General features: G+C 50.0%; 1 protein-coding gene across 6 annotated transcripts in view; it reads right to left on the bottom strand.

Moving 5' to 3' along the window:
* The window catches only part of LOXL3 (lysyl oxidase like 3), an 89,231-nt gene that overhangs the window by 65,041 nt on the left and 9,435 nt on the right, over positions 1-14,755 (bottom strand). For all 6 annotated transcript variants that reach the window (XM_073617719.1, XM_073617716.1, XM_073617726.1 and 3 more), the window contains exons 3-5: positions 5,226-5,551; positions 3,917-4,080; positions 3,297-3,508 (exon numbers count right to left, since the gene is read on the bottom strand). In XM_073617719.1, coding sequence (XP_073473820.1) covers positions 3,297-3,508; positions 3,917-4,080; positions 5,226-5,526 — 677 coding nt within the window. In that variant the 5' untranslated portion in view covers positions 5,527-5,551. The remainder of the gene's footprint in view (positions 1-3,296; positions 3,509-3,916; positions 4,081-5,225; positions 5,552-14,755) is intronic.

Below are 14,755 nucleotides of genomic sequence, written 5' to 3'. Positions count from 1 at the left end.
TCCACTAGTTAAAGAACCCCCTTCCCCCATATACTCCAGATAAGATTTAGATGAGGCATGATCTTGTGCTAGGTGCCCATAAGTCCTTCAAAGAACCGGCTCCATCGTCTACTCCAGATAACATTAGGTCTGGAGCTTGTGCTAGGTGTCCACTAGTCCTTCAAAGAACTCCCCTCCCACATCTGCTCCAGATAAGATGAAGCCTAGAGCTTGTGCTTGGTATCCACTAGTCCTTCAGAGAACCCCCCTACCTGTCTACTCCTCTGAAGAACTAGTGGACACCTAACACAAGCTCCAAACCTCACCAAAGAACCCTCTCCCTTCTAATCCATATATAACTCAGATGAGGTTCTAGAGCTTGTGCTAGGTGTCCACTAGGCATTTAGAGAACCCCCTCCCCCGTCTACTCCAGATAAGACTCAGATGAGGGTCTGGGACTTGTGCTCAGTGTCCACTAGATCTGAGAACCCCCTGCTTGTCTACTCTAGATTAGGTTCACATGATGCTCTAGAGCAGTGGTTCTCAACCTGGGGGTCGGGACCCCCTCAGGGGTCGAATGACGATTTGCCAGGGGTCACCGAATCCTGGGCTGTTCCCGAAGCCTGCACCGCTCTCCCAGCCTTTTCGCGGCCGCCCAACTGGGCTGTTTCTGGAGCCCGTGGCCGCCCACTCAGCCTCTTCCCAGCCACTCATTCAGGTCACAGCATGGCTGGGGGGCAGAGACTAGAGGTCAGTTGACTGGTGAGGAATGTGAAGTGGGAGAGGCTGTAGGAGACCCTATCTCCTGATTTCGGCATAGGTGTCACTGCTGTGAGACACCACAGAGCTGGAGACACAGTGAGTAACACTACCTGTGATTAGAGTTGCCATTAAAAGTCTCCACTACAGTTCTTAGATCAGCAGATGACCTTGATCAAGAGTACCCAAGTTGGCTAAACAGAACTCCCCCCAGGCACTGCCACTCATCCCATTCCCCCCACCAAGGAGTAAAAATAGAGAATACGTGGAAGAGAGAGAAAAGGAGGGAGAGGAACAAAGAAAAAGGGAGAGAAAAAATAAAAGAAATAAGGATAGAGAGAGATAAAATAGAAAGAAAGGAGAACAAAGAGAATGGTACATCCTAAAATGTATCATAAGGGGTTTTAATACTGTAAGAGTGGAAGGGACTTAGGGAGCGCTAAATATCCATGGGTTAGGGGCGCAAATTTCTTGTCTTGCCTTGGGTGCTGACAACCCACGCTACGAAAATAATTTTACTGTTAGGGGTCCCCACGACTTGGGACATTTTATCAAGGGGTCACGGTACTAGAAAGGTTGAGAACCACTGCTCTAGAGCCTGTGTTAGGTGTCCACCAGTCCTTCAAAACTCCCCTCCCCTTCTACTCTAGCTAAGGCTCAGATGAGGTTCTGGATCTTGTGTTGGGTGTTCACTAGTCCTTTAGAAAACTCCCTCTTCATCTAATCCAGATAGGACTCAGATGAGGTCTGAACATGTGTAGGTGTCCACTACACCCCCGCTCTTGTCTCTTCTAGATCAGGCGTGCAGTAATACAGCACATTTCTAATAAATACAGAATTCATACTGTGATCAGCAAAGACTGTCGTGGCAACACTAGATTTTCCCAACTACTCCATGGCAGAAAGTCCTGAAGGAGAAAACAAAGCGAGTCAGTCCAGAAAACCCATTGGAGAGGCAGCCAGGGATGGCCTACAGAACAAACAAACCAGGGATAACCAGGAGGAAAGCAGAAATACACACCAGCTATGCCAGCAAACCACATAAGAATATCTGCAGTGCACTGAGCAGGTGTATTTGTTACTGAAAGTCTATGTAGGCTCCAACAATGAACTTCTGGTATCTGCTACCTTCTGGTCTACTAAATGTTCCATTGAATGTGTTTTATTATATTTGTTCAAGAGGTACAAAAAATACCTGTTGATCCTGCCAGGTTGGGGGGTTCTGTGTTCTTTGTAATGCATCAGAAATGAAGTAGGCAGGGCTTACACCATGTGCTTAGGAATCCAGCGGTAGAGGAGGGTAGGGTCTCACTGTAGTTCTGGAACATCAACAGTTATTTTCCGTACTTGTATTATGTTTGGATGGATAAAATGTCTGTGTATTCCAGAGATGAACTAAAGATGTTTTTGTTTTTTTTGCCTTGACATACTCTGGAGGAAATAACGTTTAGGCTTTTATAGCAATTACCGCCAACTATCAGCAGTGGGTTACTTACAGGACCTAAAACTTCAACACATAGTCACACCAAAAACACCACAATCAGACCCGGAAGGGTCACACACAATGCAGTGTTTGTACAATTAGACCCAGAAGACCATAGAAGGAAACCCCCTCATTGGAATCAGATGGGTGATCTATAGGAGTGACACAACAAACAGCTACAATCTGCTATCAACCAGAATCCTGCAAATGTCCAATCAAACAAAAATGATACCCAGAAGAGCGAGGAAGAGCCTCGCCCACATTTCATAGACTTGGAGAAGAGCGCTGGACTCTTATTCATGTTATTAGACTAGTAACAGCATCTTCACCCCTCAGCAGATTTACTCTTCCGGGGTTCCACCTCTCTGAACACAAAATCTGAGTGATTTCCATCTTCTCCACATAGCAAATCACGAAACGTCAAACACACAATGTCATCACCTCTGTTTCTCCACTTCAATTATCTTTGTAACCTCACCCCCACCTCCAATTCTCATCTCAAATCTTAGTGACCTCCCCCATCCTTATCTTTCCAGATCCAACATCTCTGTGACCTCCCCATCTCTGTCTATCCAGATCCTCAATCTCTGTGACCTACCCCATCTCCATCTATCTAGATCCCCTTATCTATGACCTCTCCCATCTCCATCTCTCCAGATCCACCATCTTTATGACCTCCCCCATCTCCATCTATCTAGATCCCCTTATGTATGACCTCTCCCATCTCCAGATCCACCATCTTTATGACCCCCCCATCTCTATGACCTTCCCATCTCTATACATCCAGATCCTCCATCACTGTGACCTCCTCACCTCTGTCTATCCAGATTTCACATCTCTGTGACCTCCCCATGGACCTCGCCCATGTACCCCTATTCTGTATCACTTAGCACCTCAGACAATGAAGATGTCTAGGATCACATTCCCCATCATCCCCTCTTCTTCTGTTATACTAGGATGGGAACTATGGCACATACATTGATATTAGACACCTCCACCCAAACTAGGACTAGATATCTGATCTTGGTCCTCTCTTCTCCCTCTACTAAGCCTCCATCACTCATGTAGATCTTACTTGTAGAAGTTTTTGTTGAATTTCTTCTCGGATGGGAAGCCCAGCATTCCACAGACTACGAGACTATTTGCCGGAGTCCAGCCCACATCACACACCTGTTCCCAGGTGTCCCGGTATTTGATCTCCAGTATCCCCTCATGGATGGGAAGTCTGTTCTTGGCACTTGTGATCACCGGCCTCAGACGCACCTCTTCCAACTGTCTCTGCTCTGTCTGCAACATAACAGGGTCACCTTCATATGCTACATGTCACCTTGTATGGGCCTCACCCTACAAGATATGCCAGGTCTTCTATATCTGTCGCCCCACTATAGGAGGGGCATATTAGAGGTGTAATAGCTGCTATTTGTGTCACCCTTCAATGGAAGGAGCTTATGTCATGTCTCATAGTTACACTCTGTCTGTCTCACCTATCAATGGGAGGGGCATATGTCAAATCTCATAACTGCCCTCTGTATGTCTCATCCCTCAATGGCAGGAACCCGCGTCAGGTCTCATAGTTAGCCAATGTCTGTGTCACCCTTCAGTGGGAGGAGCACATGTCATGTGTCATAGTTACCCTCTGTCACCATATTGACAACCCCCGGTGAGGGTAGATGGTGATTTGTCTCTGTTTCTTACCTCAATAGTGTTGGGCTCGACATATCCTGGAATCCTTTCATCCTTGCAGATGACTCCGGCATCTTCCTCATGGGTGCAATCAGTGCTTCCCCATCCCCGGGAAGTACAGTCTGCAATACTCTTCTCACTTCCAGAGCAGATGACATTATCCAGCCAGATTCGTCCTTCCAGAAAACAGACAATGTTATTACCATACAGGAGATTCATAAACCCTGCAGAACCCACCAGAGACCTCTATAAAGGATTGTTATTACCACACAGGAGATTCATACACTCTACAGAACCCACCAGAGTCCTCCATAAAGGATTGTTATTACCACACAGGAGGTTCATACACCCTACATAACCCATCAGAGACTGCCAAAAAGAGTATTATTATCATACAGGAAATCCATACACCCTACAGGTCCCACCAGAGACCCCCATAAAGGAGTGTTATTACCATACAGGAGAATTATACACCCTACAGAGCCCACCAGAGGCCTCCATCAAGTCCTCCACAGAGGTCCACACTGTACATAGTATTACACAAATACTACAGTATGAGAAATATCAATGTCTCATGACTGCTGGAGAGTGAGCTTCTCTGTACATATGATATGTAGAAGAGAAGGCCGTCCCTTGCCATGTGATATGTAGAAGGCCATCCCTTGCCATGTGATATGTAGAAGGCCGTCCCTTGTCATGTGATATGTAGAAAAGAAGGCCATCCCTTGTCATGTGATATTTAGAAGAGAAGGCCATTTCTTGTCATGTTATATGTAGCAGAGAAGGCCGTCACTTGTCATGTGATATGTAGCAGAGAAGGCCATCCCTTGTCATATGATATGTAGCAGAGAAGGCCGTCCCTTGTCATGTGATATTTAGAAGAGAAGGCCATCCCTTGTCATGTGATATGTAGAAGAGAAGGCCATCACTTGTCATGTGATATGTAGCAGAGAAGGCCATCACTTGTCATAGGATATGTAGCAGAGAAGGCCGTCACTTGTCATGTGATATGTAGAAGAGAAGGCCATAACTTGTCATGTGATATGTAGCAGAGAAGGCCGTCACTTGTCATGTGATGTGTAGAAGGAAGCACCATCCCTTGTCATGTGATATGTAGAAAAGAAGGATGGGGTTTGGGCTGAAACATGTTAGCCTGTTCTGTGACTGTTTTGTAGTCAGGGGCTATTTCCCTGGATTGGTGCTCACACACTTAGAAGGGGAGCCATGCTACACTGATGACAAATAAATATACTAAACCTATGTTGGCTGGGTCAAGCTCTCCCCTTTATGGCTATAGCATTATTATTAGAAAAGGTCTTACCTATTCCTTTCCCATACTTGGCACTGTGCGTCCAACCCGTAGCTTCTGTAAATCCAAGATGGCGGCAGAGGATATGGGCATTCTCCATGGTGAAGTCATCATCACATATTGTACCCCATTCCTGGTTATAGAAGACTTCTATCCGACCTTCATTGTGTTTGCGAGGAAATCCAGCCAGGCGGAATTTGAGGCCACTGTTTGGATTTGAGTGGCTGGTGGGTGGCGTTGTCTGTTGTGTCCATCCTGGAACTATTGCTGATAATGTGCAGAGCACCCATAGACTGGCCGATAAATCAGACATGATACCGGAACTGCGGACCCCGGAACTGCAGACACAGACACAGGTTAGTGACCAGAACCTATCTTATCAACCTTATGAGAAATGAGATAAGGAGCTCCTCACTACCCTCTAAATAAATCTGAAGAGAACATTATAGCCTATGATGTCTGTATAGGGGGCAAGGAGCGTCCATCTTAGACCTCATTTAGCTGTAATGTGGCAGGATCTGGGTAAAAAACGCCCTCCACTAATTACCAGACAATGTAAATTTACATTTTATCAGGTTTAGCAGTACATATTGCCTACCAAATATGTGACCATTAATTACACTACCATCAGGCAGAGGATTGCAGTCTTCACACCAGATGCAGATCTCAGAGAAAAACCATTACCTCTATTCCTCTCAAAAGACATGAAGTCAGAAGAGGCAATTAGGACAGGCAGTGACGAGGGACGGAGGACAAGCAACAACGTGGGACGGAGGACAGGCAGATAAGAGAGAAGAATAGGGAGAGATGATTGAGAGAGAGCAGGTAAAGACAAGGGGATGAAGATGGAAGGTGGAGATACAGAATTAAGGTGGAGAAAGATACATGGAAGATACATGGTGGAGAAGGAGGATGGAAGGTGGAGATACAGAATTAGGATGGAGAAGGATATATGGAAGATACATGGTGGAGAAGCAAGATGGAGATACAAAATGAAGATGGAGAAGGATACATTGAAGATACATGGTGGAGAAGGAAGATGGAAAGTGGAAATACAGAATTAAGATGAAGAGGAATATATGGAAGATACCAGGTGGAGATACAGAATTAGGATGGAGAAGGAGATATGGAAGATACATGGTGGAGAAGGCAGAATATATGGAAGATACCTGGTGGAGAAGGAATATGGAGATACAGAATGAAGATGGAGAAGCTTACATCGAAGATACATGGTGGAGAAGGAAGATGGAGATACAGAATGAAGGTGGAGAAGGATACATGGAAGATACTTGGTGGAGAAGGAATATGGAAGGTGGAGATACAGAATGAAGATGGAGAAGGATACATGGAAGATACATAGTGGAGAAGGAAGACGGAAGGTGGAGATACAGAATGAAGGTGGAGAAAGATACATGGAAGATTCATGGTGGAGAAGGAAGATGGAAGGTGGAGATACAGAATGAAGATGAAGAAGAATATATGGAAGATACCTGGTGGAGAATGAAGATGGAAGGTGGAGCTACAGAATGAAGGTGGAGAAGGATATATGGAAGATACATGGCGGCGAAGGAAGATGGAGATACAGAATTGGGGTGGAAAAGGATATATGAAAGATACATGACAGAGAAGGAAGATGGAAGGTGGAGATACAGAATTAGGATGGAGAAGGATATATGGAAGATACATGGTGGAGAAGGAAGATGGAGATACAGAATTAGGGTGGAGAAGGATACATGGAAGATACATGGCAGAGAAGGAAGATGGAGATACAGAATGAAGGTGGAGAAGGATAAATGGAAGATACATGGTGGAGAAGGAAGATGGAAGATGGAGATACAGAGTGAAGATGAAGAAGAATATATGGAAGATTTCTGGTCTAGAAGGAAGACGGAAGGTGGAGCTACAGAATGAGGGTGGAGAAGGATAGGTGGAAGATACACATGGAGAAGGAAGATGGAAGGTGGAGATACAGAATGAAGCTGGAGAAGGATACATGGAAGATACATGGTGGAGAAGGAAGATGGAGATACAGAATGAAGATGAAGAAGGATATATGGAAGATACCTGGTGGAGAAGAAAGACAGAAGGTGGAGCTACAGAATGAACGTGTAGAAGTACACGTGGAAGATACATGTAGGGAAGGAAGATGGAGATACAGAATGAAGATGGAGAAGGATACATGAAAAATACCTGGTGGAGAAGGAAGATGGAAGGTGGAGATACAGAATGAAGGTGGAGAAGGATACATGAAAAATACATGGTGGAGAAGGAAGATGGAAGATGGAGATACAGAATGAAGATAAAGAAGAATATATGGAAGATACCTGGTGGAGAAGGAAGATGGAAGGTGGAGCTACAGAATGAAGGTGGAGAAGGATATATGGAAGATACATGGTGGCGAAAGAAGATGGAGATACAGAATTAGGGTGGAGAAGGATACATGGAAGATACATGGCAGAGAAGGAAGATGGAAATACAGAATGAAGGTGGAGAAGGATACATGGAAGATACATGGTGGAGAAGGAAGATGGAAGATGGAGATACAGAGTGAAGATGAAGAAGAATATATGAAAGATACCTGGTGGAGAAGGAAGACGGAAGGTGGAGCTACAGAATGAAGGTGGAGAAGAATAGGTGGAAGATACATGTGGAGAAGGAAGATGGAAGGTGGAGATACAGAATGAAGCTGGAGAAGGATACATGGAAGATACATGGTGGAGAAGGAAGATGGAGATACAGAATGAAGATGAAGAAGGATATATGGAAGATACCTGGTGGAGAAGGAAGACAGAAGGTGGAGCTACAGAATGAAGGTAGAGAAGTATACCTGGAAGATACATGTAGGGTAGGAAGATGGAGATACAGCATGAAGATGGAGAAGGATACATGGAAGCTACCTGGTAGAGAAGAAAGATCGAAGGTGGAGATACAGAAGGGGGACAGGCAAAGATAAGGTAAGGAGGACAATCAGAGACATTCCAACCCCCCACTCTTTCTACAGAACCTTCTGATATTAGACATGTAAATTATTGCTATGTTTACTCCAGCATACCTGACATTTTCTAGCAAGGTATTAGAGTACAATAGATATAAACTGTATATGTATATAAGGATATGGAAGAAGATCGGCAGCAGGAACAGAATGACGGCCTTTTCCAGCAGATCCACACTGTGCTATTACAGCAATGATGTCATTGTTTCCTGGACTCCACACCAGGCCGGCTGTCCAGCTGGAAGAACAATTTCCTTCCAACAAGTCGTATGATACCTCCGCTCCCAGCTCAGTGACACCGCAACCCCAGACATACTGGATTTACATGAACTCTGATATCTACAAATTTATCTGGGAGTGGAGAATGGCGGAGGTCTCCCCATGTGTGTTGATGTTGGGGGGATTCCCAGGAGCGCTATGTAGGGACACACACATGAGCCCAGTTCCCAGTATTGGGATGCTCTCCCTGTCATCTCTGCTTTGTGTATGGCTGGACTACACAGTGTTCATGTTCCAGCCAGTCAGAGAGAACTCAATGTTCCCACAGGGCTCAGCAAGGAAAGAATTCCAGGAATTTCAGAATATTCATCACTCAAACCAAAAATTACTCCACAAAACACTGAGAGGATTCAGGGGTCACATACAGAAGCCGGAATCACACTGCTCGCCCTATGGTCTCCACAAATCATTACCCAGACACAGGACCAGACATAGGGCTAGACACAGGGCAACATACAGGGCCAGACACAGGACAACATACAGGACAACATACAGGACCAGACATAGGGCCAGACACAAGACCAGATACAGGACAACATACAAGGCCAGACACAAGACCAGATACAGGATACCATACAGGACAACATACAGAACACCATATAGGACCAGACACAGGACCGGGTACAGGCTCCTTCATGCCAGGGCCCTCAGAGGACAATGAGGAGCAGAAGCAGACCAGACACAGGCAGGACACAGGGACAGAGACTTGAGGGACTTATAGGCCAGGCACAGGCAAGAAAAAGGGACAGAGATATGAGGGACCTAGAGGCCAGGCACAGGCATGACACAGGGACAGAGACTTTAGGGACCAGAGGCCAGGCACATGCAGGACACAGGGACAGAAACTTTAGAGACAAGAGGCCAGGCACATTCAGGACACATGGACAGAGACCTGAGGGACCAGAGGCCAGACACAGGCAGGACACAGGGACAGAGACCTCAAAGACCACAAACCAGGCAGGACACAGGGACAGAGTCCTGAGGGACCAGAGGCCAGGCACAGGTAGGACACAGGGACAGAGACCTGAGGGACCAGAGGCCAGGCACAGGCAGGACACAGGGACAGAGACCTGAGGGACCAGAGGCCAGGCACAGGCAGGACACAGGAACAGAGACCTGAGGGACCAGAGGCCAGGCACAGGCAGGACACAGGGACAGAGACCTGAGGGACCAGAGGCCAGACACAGGCAGGAAACAGGGACAGAGACCTGAGGGACCAGAGGCCAGACACAGGCAGGACACAGGGACAGAGACCTGAGGGACCAGAGGCCAGGCACAGACAGGACACAGGGACAGAGACCTGAGGGACCAGAGGCCAGACACAGGCAGGACACAGGGACAGAGACCTGAGGGACCAGAGGCCAGACACAGGCAGGACACAGGGACAGAGACCTGAGGGACCAGAGGCCAGACACAGGCAGGACACAGGGACAGAGACCTGAGGGACCAGAGGCCAGACACAGGCAGGACACAGGGACAGAGTCCTGAGGGACCAGAGGCCAGGCACAGGCAGGACACAGGGACAGAGACCTGAAAGACCACAGACCAGGCAGGACACAGGGAAAGAGTCCTTAAGGGACCAGAGGCCAGGCACAGGTAGGACGCAGGGACACAGAACTGAGGGACCAGAGGCCAGGCACAGGCAGGACACAGGAACAGAGACCTGAGGGACCAGAGGCCAGGCACAGGCAGGACACAGGAACAGAGATATGAGGGACCAGAGGCCAGGCACAGACAGGAACAGAGATCTGAGGGACCAGAGGCCAGGCACAGCCAGGACACAGGGACAGAGACCTGAGGGACCAGAGGCCAGACACAGGCAGGACACAGGGACAGAGACCTGAAAGACCACAGACCAGGCAGGACACAGGAACAGAGACCTGAGGGATCAGAGGCCAGGCACAGGCAGGACACAGGGACAGAGACCTGAGGGGCCAGAGGCCAGGCACAGGCAGGACACAGGGACAGAGACCTGAAAGAGCACAGACCAGGCAGCACACAGGAACAGAGACCTGAGGGACCAGAGGCCAGACACAGGCAGGACACAGGGACAGAGATATGAGGGACCAGAGGCCAGGCACAGACAGGACACAGGAACAGAGATCTGAGGGACCAGAGGCCAGGCACAGGCAGGACACAGGGACAGAGACCTGAGGGACCAGAGGCCAGACACAGGCAGGACACAGGGACAGAGACCTGAAAGACCACAGACCAGGCAGGACACAGGAACAGAGACCTGAGGGACCAGAGGCCAGACACAGGCAGGACACAGGGACAGAGACCTGAGGGACCAGAGGCCAGGCACAGGCAGGACACAGGGACAGAGACCTGAGGGGCCAGAGGCCAGACACAGGCAGGACACAGGGACAGAGACCTGAGGGACCAGAGGCCAGGCACAGGCAGGACACAGGGACAGAGACCTGAGGGGCCAGAGGCCAGACACAGGCAGGACACAGGGACAGAGACCTGAAAGACCACAGACCAGGCAGGACACAGGGACAGAGTCCTGAGGGACCAGAGGCCAGGCACAGGTAGGACACAGGGACAGAGACCTGAAAGACCACAGACCAGGCAGGACACAATATTCATCACTCAAACCAAAAATTACTCCACAAAACACTGAGAGGATTCAGGGGTCACATACAGAAGCCGGAATCACACTGCTCGCCCTATGGTCTCCACAAATCATTACCCAGACACAGGACCAGACATAGGGCTAGACACAGGGCAACATACAGGGCCAGACACAGGACAACATACAGGACAACATACAGGACCAGACATAGGGCCAGACACAAGACCAGATACAGGACAACATACAAGGCCAGACACAAGACCAGATACAGGATACCATACAGGACAACATACAGAACACCATATAGGACCAGACACAGGACCGGGTACAGGCTCCTTCATGCCAGGGCCCTCAGAGGACAATGAGGAGCAGAAGCAGACCAGACACAGGCAGGACACAGGGACAGAGACTTGAGGGACTTATAGGCCAGGCACAGGCAAGAAAAAGGGACAGAGATATGAGGGACCTAGAGGCCAGGCACAGGCATGACACAGGGACAGAGACTTTAGGGACCAGAGGCCAGGCACATGCAGGACACAGGGACAGAAACTTTAGAGACAAGAGGCCAGGCACATTCAGGACACATGGACAGAGACCTGAGGGACCAGAGGCCAGACACAGGCAGGACACAGGGACAGAGACCTCAAAGACCACAAACCAAGCAGGACACAGGGACAGAGTCCTGAGGGACCAGAGGCCAGGCACAGGTAGGACACAGGGACAGAGACCTGAGGGACCAGAGGCCAGGCACAGGCAGGACACAGGGACAGAGACCTGAGGGACCAGAGGCCAGGCACAGGCAGGACACAGGGACAGAGACCTGAGGGACCAGAGGCCAGACACAGGCAGGAAACAGGGACAGAGACCTGAGGGACCAGAGGCCAGACACAGGCAGGACACAGGGACAGAGACCTGAGGGACCAGAGGCCAGGCACAGACAGGACACAGGGACAGAGACCTGAGGGACCAGAGGCCAGACACAGGCAGGACACAGGGACAGAGACCTGAGGGACCAGAGGCCAGGCACAAGCAGGACACAGGGACAGAGACCTGAAAGACCACAGACCAGGCAGGACACAGGGACAGAGTCCTTAAGGGACCAGAGGCCAGGCACAGGTAGGACGCAGGGACACAGAACTGAGGGACCAGAGGCCAGGCACAGGCAGGACACAGGAACAGAGACCTGAGGGACCAGAGGCCAGGCACAGGCAGGACACAGGAACAGAGATCTGAGGGATCAGAGGCCAGGCACAGGCAGGACACAGGGACAGAGACCTGAGGGGCCAGAGGCTAGGCACAGGCAGGACACAGGGACAGAGACCTGAAAGACCACAGACCAGGCAGGACACAGGGACAGAGACCTGAAAGACCACAGACCAGGCAGGACACAGGAACAGAGACCTGAGGGATCAGAGGCCAGGCACAGACAGGACACAGGGACAGAGACCTGAGGGACCAGAGGCCAGACACAGGCAGGACACAGGGACAGAGACCTGAGGGACCAGAGGCCAGGCACAAGCAGGACACAGGGACAGAGACCTGAAAGACCACAGACCAGGCAGGACACAGGGACAGAGTCCTTAAGGGACCAGAGGCCAGGCACAGGTAGGACGCAGGGACACAGAACTGAGGGACCAGAGGCCAGGCACAGGCAGGACACAGGAACAGAGATCTGAGGGATCAGAGGCCAGGCACAGGCAGGACACAGGGACAGAGACCTGAGGGGCCAGAGGCTAGGCACAGGCAGGACACAGGGACAGAGACCTGAAAGACCACAGACCAGGCAGGACACAGGGACAGAGACCTGAAAGACCACAGACCAGGCAGGACACAGGAACAGAGACCTGAGGGATCAGAGGCCAGGCACAGGCAGGACACAGGGACAGAGACCTGAGGGGCCAGAGGCCAGGCACAGGCAGGACACAGGGACAGAGACCTGAAAGAGCACAGACCAGGCAGCACACAGGAACAGAGACCTGAGGGACCAGAGGCCAGACACAGGCAGGACACAGGGACAGAGATATGAGGGACCAGAGGCCAGGCACAGACAGGAACAGAGATCTGAGGGACCAGAGGCCAGGCACAGGCAGGACACAGGGACAGAGACCTGAGGGACCAGAGGCCAGACACAGGCAGGACACAGGGACAGAGACCTGAAAGACCACAGACCAGGCAGGACACAGGAACAGAGACCTGAGGGACCAGAGGCCAGACACAGGCAGGACACAGGGACAGAGACCTGAGGGACCAGAGGCCAGGCACAGGCAGGACACAGGGACAGAGACCTGAGGGGCCAGAGGCCAGACACAGGCAGGACACAGGGACAGAGACCTGAAAGACCACAGACCAGGCAGGACACAGGGACAGAGTCCTGAGGGACCAGAGGCCAGGCACAGGTAGGACACAGGGACAGAGACCTGAAAGACCACAGACCAGGCAGGACACAGGGACAGAGAACTGAGGGACCAGAGGCCAGGCACAGGCAGGACACAGGAACAGAGACCTGAGGGACCAGAGGCCAAGCACAGGCAGGACACAGGGACAGAGACCTGAAAGACCACAGACCAGGCAGGACACAGGGACAGAGACCTGAAAGACCACAGACCAGGCAGGACACAGGAACAGAGACCTGAGGGACCAGAGGCCAGACACAGGCAGGACACAGGGACAGAGACCTGAGGGACCAGAGGCCAGACACAGGCAGGACACAGGGACAGAGACCTGAGGGACCAGAGGCCAGACACAGGCAGGACACAGGGACAGAGACCTGAGGGACCAGAGGCCAGGCACAGGCAGGACACAGGGACAGAGAATTAAAGTGTGTATATAATGGACAGAATGATGTTGTGGTGGGGTTGACCAACTCAGGCCGGGAACAAGGATTGGATTAGAGGGGTAAGATTGGGCAGTATAGGGCAGGGACAAGGATTAGAGGGGTAAGATTAGACAGTACAGGCCGGGGACAAGGATTAGAGGGACAGCACAGGATGGAGAATATTTTTAGGCCTTTTACAAAGATTGGGTTCCTTGGGGTCAGCATGCGGAAGGAATGTTGGGGAGTTTTCAGGGATAGTCAGGTAAGGTGAGACAGTAATGTTACAGACGGAAGTAGCCCGGCCAGAGACAACAGTGGAGGAACGTTGGTTTTTCCATTCGGTGCTGGGCAGGCGGTATAGATGAGCCATTCATAGGATAATCGGTCTGTATACAGCCTCCACTGTTTATCCAAGTGCGGTAAATGCTCGCTGTTCACATTCCATGACCTAAATTCCATGAGGAACCAGGCAGAGTCCCAACATCATGACATGGAGGATTATTAAAATTTTGTGGAGCTGATTGCATGCGATGGAAGAAGGTTTTCCGCTCACCCAGCTGTGCACAGATGAGGAACAGCCCATGGGAATTGTGCGGATCAGAGGAGAGTCACGGAGCCCTCCATACCTCCAATGTATAAATCAGGCAATAGACATCTGAAATGTCCGGAATCATTCAGAGGAACACATGTACAGAGTGATGACATCATGGCTTTTATATGCATATAAAATCTCTCCTAATTCACTCTATGGATCCAATCTCATTTACCCACATCTGATCGGAGTTAGCATTGTGGGCTCTGGCATTCGACACGACAACATCAATTTTCTGTTCAACAGATGTGAGATAATGAGTCACGTACAATATTCCAATTCTGTGTGT

The sequence above is a fragment of the Aquarana catesbeiana genome, linkage group LG01 (assembly GCF_042186555.1).
Source record: "Aquarana catesbeiana isolate 2022-GZ linkage group LG01, ASM4218655v1, whole genome shotgun sequence".
NCBI classification, from domain to species: domain Eukaryota; kingdom Metazoa; phylum Chordata; class Amphibia; order Anura; family Ranidae; genus Aquarana; species Aquarana catesbeiana.
The sequence above is the reverse complement of the archived record's forward strand: the minus strand, read 5'-3'. Positions and strand labels throughout refer to the sequence as shown.